The sequence below is a fragment of the Ostrinia nubilalis genome, chromosome 4 (genome assembly GCF_963855985.1).
Source record: "Ostrinia nubilalis chromosome 4, ilOstNubi1.1, whole genome shotgun sequence".
Taxonomy (NCBI): domain Eukaryota; kingdom Metazoa; phylum Arthropoda; class Insecta; order Lepidoptera; family Crambidae; genus Ostrinia; species Ostrinia nubilalis.
Genome location: NC_087091.1, coordinates 7393518 through 7408081, shown reverse-complemented (window position 1 = coordinate 7408081; position 14564 = coordinate 7393518). Strand labels below are relative to the sequence as shown.

The 14564-nt window shown below is 41.6% G+C and overlaps 1 protein-coding gene across 4 annotated transcripts in view; it reads left to right on the top strand.

Moving 5' to 3' along the window:
- Window positions 1–14564, top strand: part of LOC135088565 (PDZ and LIM domain protein Zasp) — a 46755-nt gene that overhangs the window by 22188 nt on the left and 10003 nt on the right. For 3 of the 4 annotated variants that reach the window (XM_063983410.1, XM_063983412.1, XM_063983409.1), the window contains exons 3-10: window positions 5083–5234; window positions 5928–6102; window positions 7299–7429; window positions 8399–8490; window positions 9087–9240; window positions 10751–10939; window positions 12376–12466; window positions 13150–13321. In XM_063983410.1, the coding sequence (XP_063839480.1) occupies window positions 5083–5234; window positions 5928–6102; window positions 7299–7429; window positions 8399–8490; window positions 9087–9240; window positions 10751–10939; window positions 12376–12466; window positions 13150–13321 (1156 nt within the window). Of the gene's footprint in view, window positions 1–5082; window positions 5235–5927; window positions 6103–7298; window positions 7430–8398; window positions 8491–9086; window positions 9241–10750; window positions 10940–12375; window positions 12467–13149; window positions 13322–14308; window positions 14333–14564 lie in introns of all 4 variants that reach the window. The other variant, XM_063983411.1, reaches the window with a different exon arrangement.

Here is a 14564-nt window from a genome sequence, read left to right as displayed (position 1 = left end):
TTCAGGAAATCGCACATAAAATAAATAACGTTGCATTTCGTTTTCTAACAGTTTAACTCGTAGATATTTATGGAAATTCAAAGTTGCATTTTCTCCAGTTTTAACTTTACGAACAACTAGAATCACAGCGAATATTATTCTAGCTAGCCGGTTAAAGTTGTACAAAGATTCAGTTTTTTATGTGTTTAACCAATTTCACTAAGTGATGGTTATGAGATAGGTACCTAATTATAATACGAGTAGAGCTTAAAGCTCTACCTAAACTAGTAAACAAGACATGATTTTGTAAAGTTCAGAGCTTACTAATTTACTACTTTTGCTATTAAATGAAAGAGCCGGATCCATTGCGAACTTTAATTATGTAACTACATAGGTGTAATAGGAAAATTCTCATTTTCACTGTAGCATCCATGATTCTTTATAGGAACTTTATTTAGGTACTCTTAAGTAGAGTTCGTCGTACCTATTTAAGTAGAATGTATGGAACCTGTTCTTAATCCTGGTTACAGCTTTCGGCTCTCTAGATTCCCATGGGAATTCAGGATCTTCGAGAGAAAGTTCCTATAAGGATTAATGAACGCTGTAGTGAAAATGAGCATTTTCCTATTACACCTATGTCCTTCCTATTACACCTAGGTCATGACCTCTAGTTTTGTTAGGGAATCGAATGTGCTTATCATGTGATCGCGAGATCTTCAACGATTATTAACAAATCATGATGACAAAAACATGTTGCTAACGGTGTTTTTTTACTTCTGGCTAGTTGCGTACGAGTGCTTACGATAAGTAATCGATCTGCCTACAACGCATTGCTAACGGTTCGTTAAACAGTAATATTTAGGTACATTATACCATCATATCAATCAATACATATTGCGAATTTTTGGCAAATCTAAGTGTCCATGATTCATTGAAAGCGTGTGGGTTTTATTTTTGTTTACATTCTATGTCCAGAGAAGATCATAGATAGTTTACTGCGATGGTGCCGCGTGCATTAACTGTTTGGCTACAAAGAATTGCAGATTTATTGAATAATTTAGGCTAATATTACATAACTACGTAAGGTATTTCGAAATGAAAATTGACACCGATGAAAGCGTAAGTTGTAAGATTATTACGATTACGAATATTACGTTTTGCAATTCACTTTTGTCTGCCCTTATTAAAATGAAATGCGTTTTATGACTCTTAAAAATTACACAAGCCTTCATCAGAGTTCCATTCAATAAACGTGTCTTCGTTGGCTCCATCGTAACATTGCTCAGTTTATGCCGTGCTAAAAAGAATATAAACGCTTGACCTCTATCTACAAACCGGTAATGTATAAGTATTTGTCTGTTGTGGCGAGGGTTTTGCGCTTCAATACGATATGATTAAACAACAAGTCATGTGGACGATCGTATTTACATATAATTAAATAGAAAACAGCGGCTTGGATCAAAAAGATGCTGTAGATATAAAATACATAAAAGGTAATCTTTAATGTTAATTAGCGGAAAATACTTGGAGATATCATTACTATTACTGCAGTTAAATAAGCTATTTTACGTGTATCTAATTGATTTGCACTTGATTACAATGTTAATTACGCATAGATAATATCTGATTGGAAAACATCAACAGTCCTAACATCCTACATTCGTCTCATGTCTTAGCTTATTAGAATGCTCTTGGAAATTCCTGCAGTTCACTTCCGATTTTACAGTGAACATTTGATCAAAATTCCAAGAATAATTTACCTTCTCTACGTTTATAATAATCCGGTTAGCATATAACTTTGCAATAGGGAACATCGAGGCGATCCTGCCCATAATCGGGACAGGTCCAACTGCATTCCTGGGAGGATCGCGTCACTAATACTTTCACTCCCCTCATCTTAGTGGTCCATACAATATGTAGGCTATGCAGCGTCATTTTTCTCGGAAGCTCGTCGAATGAGGCGTGACTTTTAATGTAGACGTTGTGCTCCTGTTATGGGTGATATAAGATCTCATAACCGCATCAGATCTCCCAATTTAGAACGCTGCATGCGTCATAATAATTGTTATAGACCTTATATGTGCCATATAAGCATTGGACTTTTATGGGCTGTTTGTTGAAACTGGAACATACCTGGAGCACAATTGCGCCGTATGTACCGAACTGTATGTCCATACCAGATTCACTCTTACTGAACCGGGCTGGCGGTGGTTGTTACGCAACCGGTCGGGTTGTGTCGTTCCGAACACAATCTGAGTCACGTACTGGCTAGGATTTGTTTTGAAATTAGAACACCAAGCTACAACGTCGCAAGCAACGCCATTTGTGGATTATCGCCACCGTTGTTTGATATTAATTATGGAGGTAGCAAATAGCAATTAGGCCGTTTTGCGAAGTTTTGTCTCCATCAACACATTTTAAGGCATAACACGAGTTAGATATATTGCTAATGTTGTATTGTTTCAGGATAATTCTGAAAACTAGTAATTATTAGACACAGGGAAAAGGTTTAATTGTAATGATGACGAATTATGGTGATGATATTGTCAATTAATGCATAAATGCAATAGAAATAAGCTTGATTCATTAATAACACTTCACTTGAACCTGCAAAACTTGATAGTTGGGCGAGGCCTACGACCTGGATGTATGCATAATGTTTTTTTTTGTTATTCAGTATTGGGGTTTTAATTTCTTAAAATGAAAGTCGTAGAAAAAAGCCTACATCCTATAAAATTAAAATATTTTTCCTGTAAGGCTCGTACCAAGAATTGCACACAATTTATTTACAATGCAAATTGTATTGTTTTACATCAAGAGAGATAAGAACACCGACAAGAGAGTCGTGCTCTTTGTCGGAGATATATTTTGAAAGAATAGTAAACAATAAAGAAAATATAATACGGCATGTGGCCTCGTGTGGCGCCGCGGCAGGGCTGCATTTAATTTCTCGGACTTGTAGTTCTGGCACCGTATATGGCGAGCGCGTGCGCAGCTACGGACATAGATTATGCGCTTCGCAAACAGAAACGTCACACGCATATCAAGCGTACGTTTGCTGCCAAATTAATACCTACCATTGCTAAAACTGAGGCGTGATGATGGATTGGTATGCAATTGGATCAATGGTCAGTCGATCAAATACTATTAATGGCTCTTCTTTGTCTATAACATGGACGTAGTATTCATTCATTGTACTAATACTACAAGTGGGTGTAGTAACGCATGCTCTAACTATAGTCCGACAAATGAAACAGAAAATAATATTACCTACACTACTATCGGTAGGCATTGTTTGATCGTTACACACGATTCCTTCTTTCCTTTCCCCTGTATCAGGAAAATATTGTGTAAACGTTGTACATTGTTAGGTTAGTGTGAAATCTACTAGCTCTATTTAAATCAAGCAAGCAAACGGTTGAAAATTACAGTCACTAGTCACTACTATCAGGATCAGGGCACTACACTGACTCATGAAAGTCCAATACATTGTTAAATATTGCAGCTGCAAACACTTATTTATAGTAAGATCCTTATTCTTTGCCTTAGGGTTGGCAGACTGTTGAGGTCATTGCCAACCACTTTGCGACCGGAAGGAGGTTGTTCATACTATTCTGCTGACAGCTGACTGACTGGAGGGTGGGGGAAGACTTATAAACGCGAAATATGCGCGTATTCGTGCTCAAAGTATCGCAGTCTGTTCATGTAAATTAAGTGTAATTTGAGATGTAATTAACACAGTAGGTAGTATCATGCTCCAGCGAGCCTATAATATTAGAAGCAAGTTCAAATAGCGCGATATACAAGAAGGACAATTAAAAATATTTACTAAAGAGTTGACCTTTGTTGTTGAAGTGTTGTGTGGTGAATAAAAGTCTGATAGCTTATCCTTCCCTTGAGGAGACAAGTGTGGTTTATACTTCGTACCTCAAAACAAAAACAGGTCTGTATTTTACGACATTAATAGGTAAGAGATAAATAATAAATAAATAATAAATAAATAAACCTTTATTGTCACCATAACAAAAAAAAATACAACTTTAACACAGCTTAACAATTAAAAATAAGGTGACAAGATCAACATAAATTGTCAGATTATCAAATACAATTACGAATTATTGAGTTGTCCAATACTAGTTTATTTACGTTAATCAACTTCGACAACAGAATTCTCAATATGGCAAAAGTATGTTTTGTCGCCACAAAAACAGTAATTATTGCACCTAATTAATAAACCAAAAGTAGTAAAACATAATTGCTGTAATCAGACTAGTGTTAATGTGCAAAAAGTAGACTGACACGATCCAGAGCCGGCGCGCGCGCTGATCTCATGCTGACGTCACTGCCGCTTCCTTCCGCTCCACGCGGCCTGTATAATTAGACCACAGAAACGGGAACACAGGATACCTAACCGAAGATAAAAACTTGGAATGTTAGCTTAGCTAATTGAGAAACCCTACATCCTTAACGACTCACTTATCTTAAGCACTCGCATTCCATTCTCTCTGAGGTTCTTTTAACGCGTTTCTTTCTGTGACACCTTGAGATAAGCTTGCACTTACACATTAAATCATTCCAATAGGCTTTAGTTTCTTCGGCCCCCCAAAAACAGTAAAAAAAGGTATTATGTTCATAACCATTAGGTGGCTGGTAATCCCCCTCAGAATGCTCTCAAAAAGTCCAAAGAATGCTCAAACGCACTAAGCATCCACCGGTTTTTGTGACAGGTGATGGTAAAGTCATAATCGCATCGAATATGATTTTCTAAATAAAAAATCGTACAATGGACTAAATGTCCACGGTATATTCAAAGCATGGATTCATTCATAGTTACAATGAGTAGAAAAAAAATCTATGAATTTTATGTGGACGGCAAGCTTAGTTTATTTATCCTTAATGCTTCAACCACACCAACGCATGCAGATCGCCATAGCCACGGCACGATCATAGGCCAATGACAGGTCTCGTGAACTGTCATGCATGGGTCGCGCGACCTGTCATTGGCCTATGATCGCGCTGGTGGTGGCGATCTGCGCGTGTTAGTGTGGTTGAAACTTAAAAGCGTTAGATCCAGGAGTACTGAGTTTTTTTCCTTTTGTCCAGGTGAACGGCGGCAGCGCTGCCGAGAGGGCCGGCTTGCAGGCGGGCGACGCTCTGATCCGCGTCAACAACACGGACGTGTACACGCTGCGCCACCAGGAGGCGCAGGACGCCATCCGCCTCGCCGGCCAGGCGCTCGAGCTCACTGTGCAACGGTACGTAGTACGAAGTGTCCTGTAGTGTTGACCAGCCGGGCTAGGATGCACGCCGTGATAAAATCTTACCAATGATATTAGACGACAAATGTATGGGGCTTATCACATTTTACACCAGCGCTAGTGTACAATTGATACAAGACGAAGAAGTGCTTCAAGGAAGCAATACGGACGTGTAACACGCTACGTCATCTGCTTTGCCGGCCAGGCGTTTGAGCTCACTTTGCAACTGTACGTAACCAGAATAGGACCAACATGGGAAGAATGGGAGTGAATGTCGTAAGAGGCTACTAAGAAAGAAATCCTCCATTTCAGTTTGCCTCGTTAATTAGAGAATACGTTGAGATGGTCGTGGTCCTGCAATTGGCCAACGGGGGCCAATTGTCCTGATGATGAATGGAAAAAATGCAAATCATGCACGCACAAAATACTCATCATGCATGTCGCATATTGTATAGGTAATAAGTATTTATATCATGGAAAGTAAGCTTAAAATCTGAGGGGCTTCTTCGGAGAACAGAAACCTACAAACTGCCCTGACATCACCGAACACAGAACGAGTTACAGTGACTTAATCTTTTGTGATTTTAACCCCAAGTTTACACGACTTTAGAAACTTGTATAATTTCGAGTGCTCTGTATAATCAGCTATCATACGTGATTTAAGTAACTAATTATATCTGTCTCCCACAGCGGAGGAGGCACGTGGCGGCCAAGCGTGACGCCCACAGGCAGCCTGCCGAGACCAGGCTCCAGGGCTTTAGGCGCCACCCCTACGCCGGTCACCAGCACCTCGCTGAAGGCCAACCAGCAACCCTCGCGCGCCTTCGGCTCCGGACACAACAATGTGGCGAAGCCGTTTGGATACGTGAGTATACGTAACTTAAGGTTCTCTCATAAGGAAGACGTGACCAATAACATATACTGGTCATCACAAAAATCGGCCCACCTACGTTTTACAGGATAACTCGTTTCTACTGACACAATCATGGTGCCCCAACAATATTGGTGTTATTTGAAAGCCCAATAAATAGCCTTAAAGAAAAACACATTTAATTTCTTAATAAACGATTAACATAAACGCGATATACAATAAATGTGACTTGAAAAAAGACCTCACTTTGGGCTCACCTCTGGGATCAATTAGACCAATTTTTATGGTTATAAAACCAGATAATGATCTCACGTGTCCTCTTTAACAGATGGATAGCGATTATCCCAACTTAACAGTTTTATAGCCATAAAAGTTGGCTCAAGCGTAACTACCTATTTTTTGAAGAAGTGATTCTTCTACAGACACATTTTTGGGGTAAAAACCTTTCCTTTAATGAAATGAAGTTCAGAACTAGGCTTTTAAATGGTGCCAATATTGGTGGGAAGTGGGGATGCATACGTTTGAAAGTGCTTGTCGCGGGTGGGTCGATTTTTGTGATGACCAGTGTAGTTATAGTGACCGGGCTCGCGGGCTCTAGGCGCCACCCCTACGCCGGTCACCAGCACCTCGCTGAAGGCCAACCAGCAGCCCTCGCGCGCCTTCGGCTCCGGGCACAACAATGTGGCCAAGCCGTTCGGATACGTGAGTATACGTAACTTAAGGTTCCTTCACAGAGAAGACGTGACCAGAAAAGTAGCCGCAGAAGCAAGGCAGACTCAAGCAAGAGTGTTATCTTTCTTTATGGCTTCGTGCGGTTTACAAATAGCCAGTGTCATATTATATTAATTTGAAGATTAAAATAATCATGTTTCGGTCCTTCATCCTTTGACAAGTTGAGAATCAATAAAGATGTGGCACTTTACTTAGATCTTAAGAGATTGAAATAAGCAATTAGCAGTATTTAAAACAATTTAACCTATTCCAAATAAAGCCTTGTTCTGCCTAGGCAATCAAATAACAAAGACTTGGGTGGTCTGAGGAAAGAATTCGAAACGATGCGTCACTGAATCTAGTCAGAACGAGATTAGTGTTTACGTGTGCAAATATTTAAAATATCAAGCTACATTTTAAAGAATGTGTAAATTGAGACTTGCGTGCATAAACATAAAGTCAATTTTTGAATTTCGCAGATGAACGGCAATGACTCTGTGAAGAGCATAGTGAACAAGCAATACAACACTCCAGTGAACATGTACAGCGACAAGACCATCGCCGAGACCCTCTCCGCGCAGACCGAGGTCCTGGCCGGCGGGGTACTTGGGTAAGACGCACAGATGCACATTATTTTGAACTTTATTGCCTCGTGTTAAGGTGTACAAGTCAGTTTGCCTTGTGGTTCTGGCAGAGTAGAGTAGGACCATCTCCACTGTTCCCGTGGATGTCTTGTTGCCTTGTCTTAAGATGTCTTAGTCAGTCTACACTTTAGCCTATGGTTCTGGCAGAGTAGAGTTGAAGCATCCACACTGTTTCTGTGGAGGCCGTGAGAGGCGACTAAGGCCCGGTTTCTACCAAGGCGGAGCGGAGCGGAGAAGTGTTTTGAATAACCAATCAGATTTCATTATTTCCACTATCTTCTCCGCTCCAGGGCCTCCAGGCCGGAAAGACGCCGCTGTCAAATTCTATAAAAAAAATTGACGTGTCGAGTGTCGAGACTTCTCCGCTCCGCCTTGGTGGAAGCCGGACTAAGACAAGTGAATAAAATCACGAGCAATGAAATAGATTGATTCCAAACTATTCGATTAGATTAGATGCAAAATAGGTATTGAAATACGATGATTGAATTTTGCTTGTGATTGAACAACCGTTTTAAGAATTAATATAGCTCTGCAAAAACTTGACGAAATCAAATAGATTTATGCTTTAATCATAATGATAAAAACTAAAAAGTGATCAGGTGGGAACATCATTAATATTCTCACGGTTATAAATAAAAACAGTGTTGTATAGAATCTTGGTTGAAAGGTCCCATGATTAACATTACTGATCAATGCCTGTTTGTTTATATCCGTTGTCTAGTACCCATAGTACAAGCTTTGCTTAGTTTGGGGCTAGAAGCGCAGTGTAAAATGTCCAAGGATATTTATTTATTTATTTATTTGTCATGCATTGTCGTTACCCTTATATGTACAGTCAACAGCAAATATTTCTGCATCTTGTATCTGTTGCAATATTTCTTGAACCCTAAATTATCTAATTGCTAGGTTAAATAAATATTTTGTTTCATCGACAGAGTCAACTTCAAGAAAAATGAGAAAACTTATGATGCCGAGAAGAGCGCCGTTTTCAAAGTGCTTCAAGAGGCTGAAAACGACCCCGAGCCAGGTATAAGCGAAGACAAACAAGCTTTCAAATTGATTTCTTTAATTGATATAATTTTTTTAATGTGTACTGTACCACTTAGATCCGCCCTCTGAAACGACATTTCACCTGTAAATATTTCATCAAATCCCGACCAAGACGCAGATTACACAATCACTCTGGATACATTAATATAATGATTTATTAGCCCACCGTAAAGCGCTAATAAATAGAATGAGTCTCCTGTTATATTTAGATCTGGCCTACATGCACAAAGAAGTATTAGGTACTTAAAGTTACAGTCATATTTAGTACTTTACATTTATCTAAATATAGTACTGTATGTTGGCAATCACAGTTTAATACGACTCGCACTTGTGTCCGTGAGTCATCATGCGACACGTTAATCAGCCCCGAGCATTAGTAATTGGAAGATTATTCTAGTAGGCGTTATTTGTGCATTTCCAATTATTTATGCATCACACAAAATTAAAAAAAAGTTTTATTCTAGAAGGCATTATTTGAGTATTTGAATCATCATGCATCACAAATAAAGAAAAAGATTTTGAATTTCGAATGTAATCGTTCAAAATTAACTCAAAATTGTAATTGGCACGTAGTAGAAGTGTGTCCCGGCGCCGCGCCGCCGCCGCCCGCCGTGGCCGGCCTGCGACCCGTGGCCGCGCCCGTCACGCGCCCGGACGCGCCCGTCAACAACACCGGCGGCCTGCCGCCCGGACAAAACATTTGCGAGGAGTGCGAGCGCCTCATCACGTAAGTCGCGCTCGCCGACACGGTGGCACGCGTCGGGCGCCCCCCTCACAGGCATGACCCTCGCGACCCCCCATCGACCCCGCCCCCTGTGGACTAAGCGACCTTAGATGCGCCGGCGATGCTGACGGCGGTAGAACACATACATTTTGTAGAGGACGAATATGAATTGGCACCCAGCGCTGGCCGATGCCAATTGACGGGTAACTCGTCGTAGCGTTATTAACTGCGGAGATTAGATGACATGAGACTGCTAACTAATGACCGCGGTTAGTTAGTATGATGTGTCGAGTCGTTAATTTAATCGACTAGCTCCTAAAGTGGGGCAATACCAATATTAATATTTACATGAAGCCAATACCGATGAGACACTACGATTCCTTTTTAGTAGGCAGACATTTTCAATTGTATATTATGAGACATTTTATCCACATCTAAAAGGTAATACTGGAGGACGTACGTCGTACGTGCGGCATCATTAAAGGTACGCTTAATTTTTATTCTTCGCTACAAAATGTATGGTCTCTCGTCGTCTTCGCACTCGCCCAGCACTAAGGTCGCGGAGACCGGTAGCGTCCCAGCAGCACCGGGCGTGTATGTGTAAATAACCGAACATTGCGGGCCGACAGAGGCGTGTACGTTTTACTCGCGCGCGAGCGTGGGCCGCGCTGGCACGCCGAGCTCGCTGCACCGCACGCACCGCTCGCGCTCGCGCACGCCGCGCGTGGCGCCCGCCTCGCCGCGCCCGCGCTCCACCGGCACGCAGACGCCGGCGCCGCCCCCGGCCCCGGCCCCGGCGCCGGTTCTGGCGCCGGAGCCGCCGCACCGGCCCAGCATCCCCGTGGGCTGCCACCAGGTGCTGCCGGACGGGCGCGTGGCGCTGGGCGCGCCGGGCCTGCCGCAGCCGCCGCCCGGCGCGCTGCCCGTCGTCAACGACACGCCCTATTGCTCCGACTGTAACCGCTACATTATGTAAGGCGTCCCGAGGAATGCCTAGACGTGTTTGCGACCGTGTCGACCTGTGATCTAGTTCTATTGTGCAGTAGTTATGTTCGATGTTTTCGTGTCGCGGCCCCCCTCGTCCTCTGTTTGTAAATATCGAAAGCCAATCGACGGGGCCGCGACACCATTTTGTACTCACATCGATTCCAGAATCGATTTCACCGATTCGCAACGTTTCGATGTCTGTGCAAGCGCTATCATCTTTCATTGATTAATCGTCTTCCATCTTTCCATTCGTAGTAGTTAGGTGGAATGGTATAACTAGAGAATGTTGTAACAGGGCAGATGTATATTCACTAGCATGTCTTCGTTTGCCGCACCGTTTAGAAGCACAGTTATTACGCTTGCCCGAATATATGGAGCCGCAAAGATTGGTGAGCATGCATAGAATACTTGAACCTAAAACTGAGATGAAATAACTTCGTATCGTCCGCATATTTTTGTCCGAACCCCTTGATGTACAGTCTCCAGCTTGTGCTCTTCTGTTTCTGACGTATATTATTTCGTCCAGCGGCGTGTTCGTGCGCATCAAGGATAAGAACCTGCACGTGGAGTGCTTCAAGTGCGCGACGTGCGGCTCGTCGCTGAAGAACCAGGGCTACTACAACCTGAACGGCAAGCTGTACTGCGACATCCACGCCAAGCTCGTCGCGCGCCAGCACCCGCCCGCGCCGCACCTCGAGCCCGTCACTGTGCCTCCGTAAGTTTACTTTCATCTAAGTTTCGTTCTGTTATATCCTATGCATATATCCCTTACTGCTGCACTGGCTGCCCATCGCGCCAAATCAGCAGTTTGGCATCCAAGCTCCGTCCCTAAGCCTTCCGATTCCTCAGTCCGTTTCCAACTTTCTTACAAGGCGGTTGCTTTCAGATAAATTTAATAAAAATTGTTTTTTTAAACCAAATCCCAATTCCCCGCGTAACAGTTCGTTTCAGCCAAATGACATCCACTGCTGGACAAAGGCCTCCCCCAAGGATTTCCATAACGACCGGTCCTGCGCTGCCCGCATCCAGGCTCTTCCCGCGACCTTCGTGAATCTAAGTTTGTTACCATAAGTTTACAACCCCCACTCTTCCCATGAGTGTCCTAAAGAGGCGACTAAAAGAAAAATATGTGGCCCTCCCAACCCGTCTACGAGACTATTACCACCGCTGCAACTTCTGTATAGCCAGGATCTAACCACTTTGGCCAGAGCGAGGAGTGTAGAACAAATCATACAGTTGTCTCTGGTAAATTATAGAGGGTCATATTACTGCAGTGGAGACTAAATTACTCGATGATGATGATACATAAGTTAATGTCACATCCTCTTGCCAATGTGACCACCATATTGGACTGACCTGATTGATACTCGAATTGCCTTTACCTTATTCGAGGGGAAATAAAGACACCACAGTAATTATTATGGTTTCCGTATTTTAATTATTTGACCTCGCGATAAAATTTATACTTGTGGTTGCCCTGACGAAAGTGGAATGTCAGATTAAGTCAGGTTAATTCAATCAAGCGATTTTTCATTTTGGTGACACTTGTTTCCTTAACTCAACCTTATCTTGAACAAGGTCTGAAGGTAGTAATTTTAGTTGAAATTAATTAATAGATTCCACTGAAAAGAAAGAAAAAGTGCCCTGTATGTGGAGGGCGTATAAATAGACCCGAAGAAGTATTCATCGACCTATCATACAATACCTTACCTTTATATTATGAGATTTAAATCATAGACCGCTTTATTGAAATTAATGAATGCTGTTCAAGGCACTCATTACTCAAATAGAAATAGGACGACGGGCGATATGTTTGAAACGTAACGTATATTGGTCAAGGGTAAAAGTGATATCGTCTGAAACGATGTTGGTTGCCTCGAGGCAATGTGCGATACTAACTGAATGAGGGCAAACTGAATATTTATATGTTTATGTTTCAAATTGATAGCGCAACTGGTAATGTAACTGCGTAATTTCACTTTTATAGGGGGCGGCCGACTTCAAATCAACGCGTACTTGACTCCTCTGCCCCCATGGCATATCAAACTGAATACTTTTGTTGCAAAACAGCACCTATGATAAACACAATAGAACCCACAGTGTTAAGATTGAAGTGTCTTTGTCTATACATGCTTAATTTCACTTTTATAGGGGCGGTCGTCTTCCAACCAACGCGTACTCGACTCCGCTGCCACCGCTGGCCACAAACAACTACACGAACGGTTCATCATCGATGTTCAGCGTAAGTTCAATATTTGGTTGTCTTTTATAACATTTTAGGAGAGATCTATTGAGGTTTTGGGTTACTTCTCAGACTTGAATAGTTCAATTGACAAACATGTGTTCCTATTGCTTTACAAAGCTATACAGGGTGTTAGGTAAATGGGTATATGAGCCGACACTAGCCCATGTTAACATGGGCATATAAATGGTATGGTGAAGTCAGAAATTTGATATCATTTTAATTTTTTTAATTTTCATACAAAATAAATTTCATAAAATCAATTTGTATGAAAAATAAAATAATTAAAATGAAGATATCAATTTTCTGACTTCACCATACCATTTATATGACTATGTTAACATGGGCTAGTGTCGGCTCATATACCCATTTACCTAACACCCTGTAGAGAAGTCATACAAGTAATTACATAGTGCTGTCAACTACCTATTTGCAGGCCCTTCTTTCCCACTGGCCACTCTGGGCACGTGCCCAGGGCCCCTCGATCAAAGGAGACCCTCAAACCGGCGAAAAGTTTATAATTTCCCTTTTTTTTTTCCTCTTGGGTCTTCAATGCTCAGGGCCTCCAGTAGGTTGAAGATGGTCCTGCCCATTTGGGATCTTCGTATAAAAATATCATCACATATTCATGTTTTTTAATTTTCTTCCCAAATACACTTGTATAATATCGTTTCCAACTGCAGCCGTCAAGCAACCTGTCGGGCCCGAAGCCATTCGGCTCGTCGATCGGCTCGGCATACTCGCCGTCGCTATCGCCGCGTTCGGCGCCCATGTCGCCCGCCCGGCCTGTGGCCGCGCCCGCGCCCGCTCACGCGCCCGCTCCCGCGCCCGCTCCCGTCGCGCCCTTCGCACCGAGTAAGCGAGTCACATTTGCCATCTAGAACTTAATCTGTTACCTCTGAATGTAGATTTCAGTGTGCTTAGTGCGAGTTTGCAAATGAAGATTTTAGTTCTTGAAAGTATACGCTAGGGACGCTGTACAATCTGTCTGTTTAATGTAATTTTTTACGCAGTCGCTAGCGATGACGTTTGATGTAAACTCGCACTAAGCCACAGGAGATACTCCAGTATAAAGTCAACTGTGATTGGTCTAAATATGAGTGAACTGGAATCTTCAGGGCAAGCTTGCTACACTCGTAGATCGCATTTGCAGTGCACTCTGCACCCCTCGACAGAGAGCAAGAGTAAGTTGTGTGTAAAAATGTTGACTTTAAATCTATTGAGTAAAACTTGACTCAAAATCAAACAGTTTCGTATGGCCTTGAATTTCTTCAACATTAGACCAATTACGGGCCTGAATTTATTCTTGTGGGTTGATTCATTTTGAAATAGCATTTTTCTTATGTTCTAAAACAACGCCTAAATTGAACTCAATTCAAACATAAACGTAGATTCAAAACTGTGATTGGTTGAATATTTAGACCAGTGTTATTTTGTACTTGAGCGTTGTTTTAGGAAGGGGTAATTAACTCTGCCAAGAGAGGATTCTATTTTATACAGTTACTACGTAATATTAACGGGTATAATTAATACATTTACATAGTATTTTATGTATTGGAAATGTATTTTTGTATTGCATTATAAATGTTACAGTTATTTAAGATTTTATACCAAATATTTTTATATATTTTACTACATATAATTTATTTTAGTCTAAGTTAGGTGTATTGAATAATATTATAATGTGTTTTCGTACATTCAGAGTATGCTTAGCTGGAGCTACACAATTATATTCACAACGTCTATTTGTTATTCTAAATACAAAAGATCAAATTACAAATTGGCTTTGAATCACGCAAAATTGGATTTAAAATTTATAAAAACATTATTTATTTTCAACAGAGGCCCCAGTGTCCCTTTTTAAAGGTAATTTATAAATAGAAATTATAAAAATAAGACGCGGCACAGCTTACTGCGGCTATTGTATTTATATGTATAATAATAAATCAGCATAACGTGTTTGCGCTAAGCGGGCAGCCAATGCTGGACACAGCATTAAAATAACAATCCTGGCACAGTGCACAATTGCACATATTATCTGTCGAATATCGGGTCGCGCGTCACATACACGCGACACGATAGCGCTTGCGACTACTCG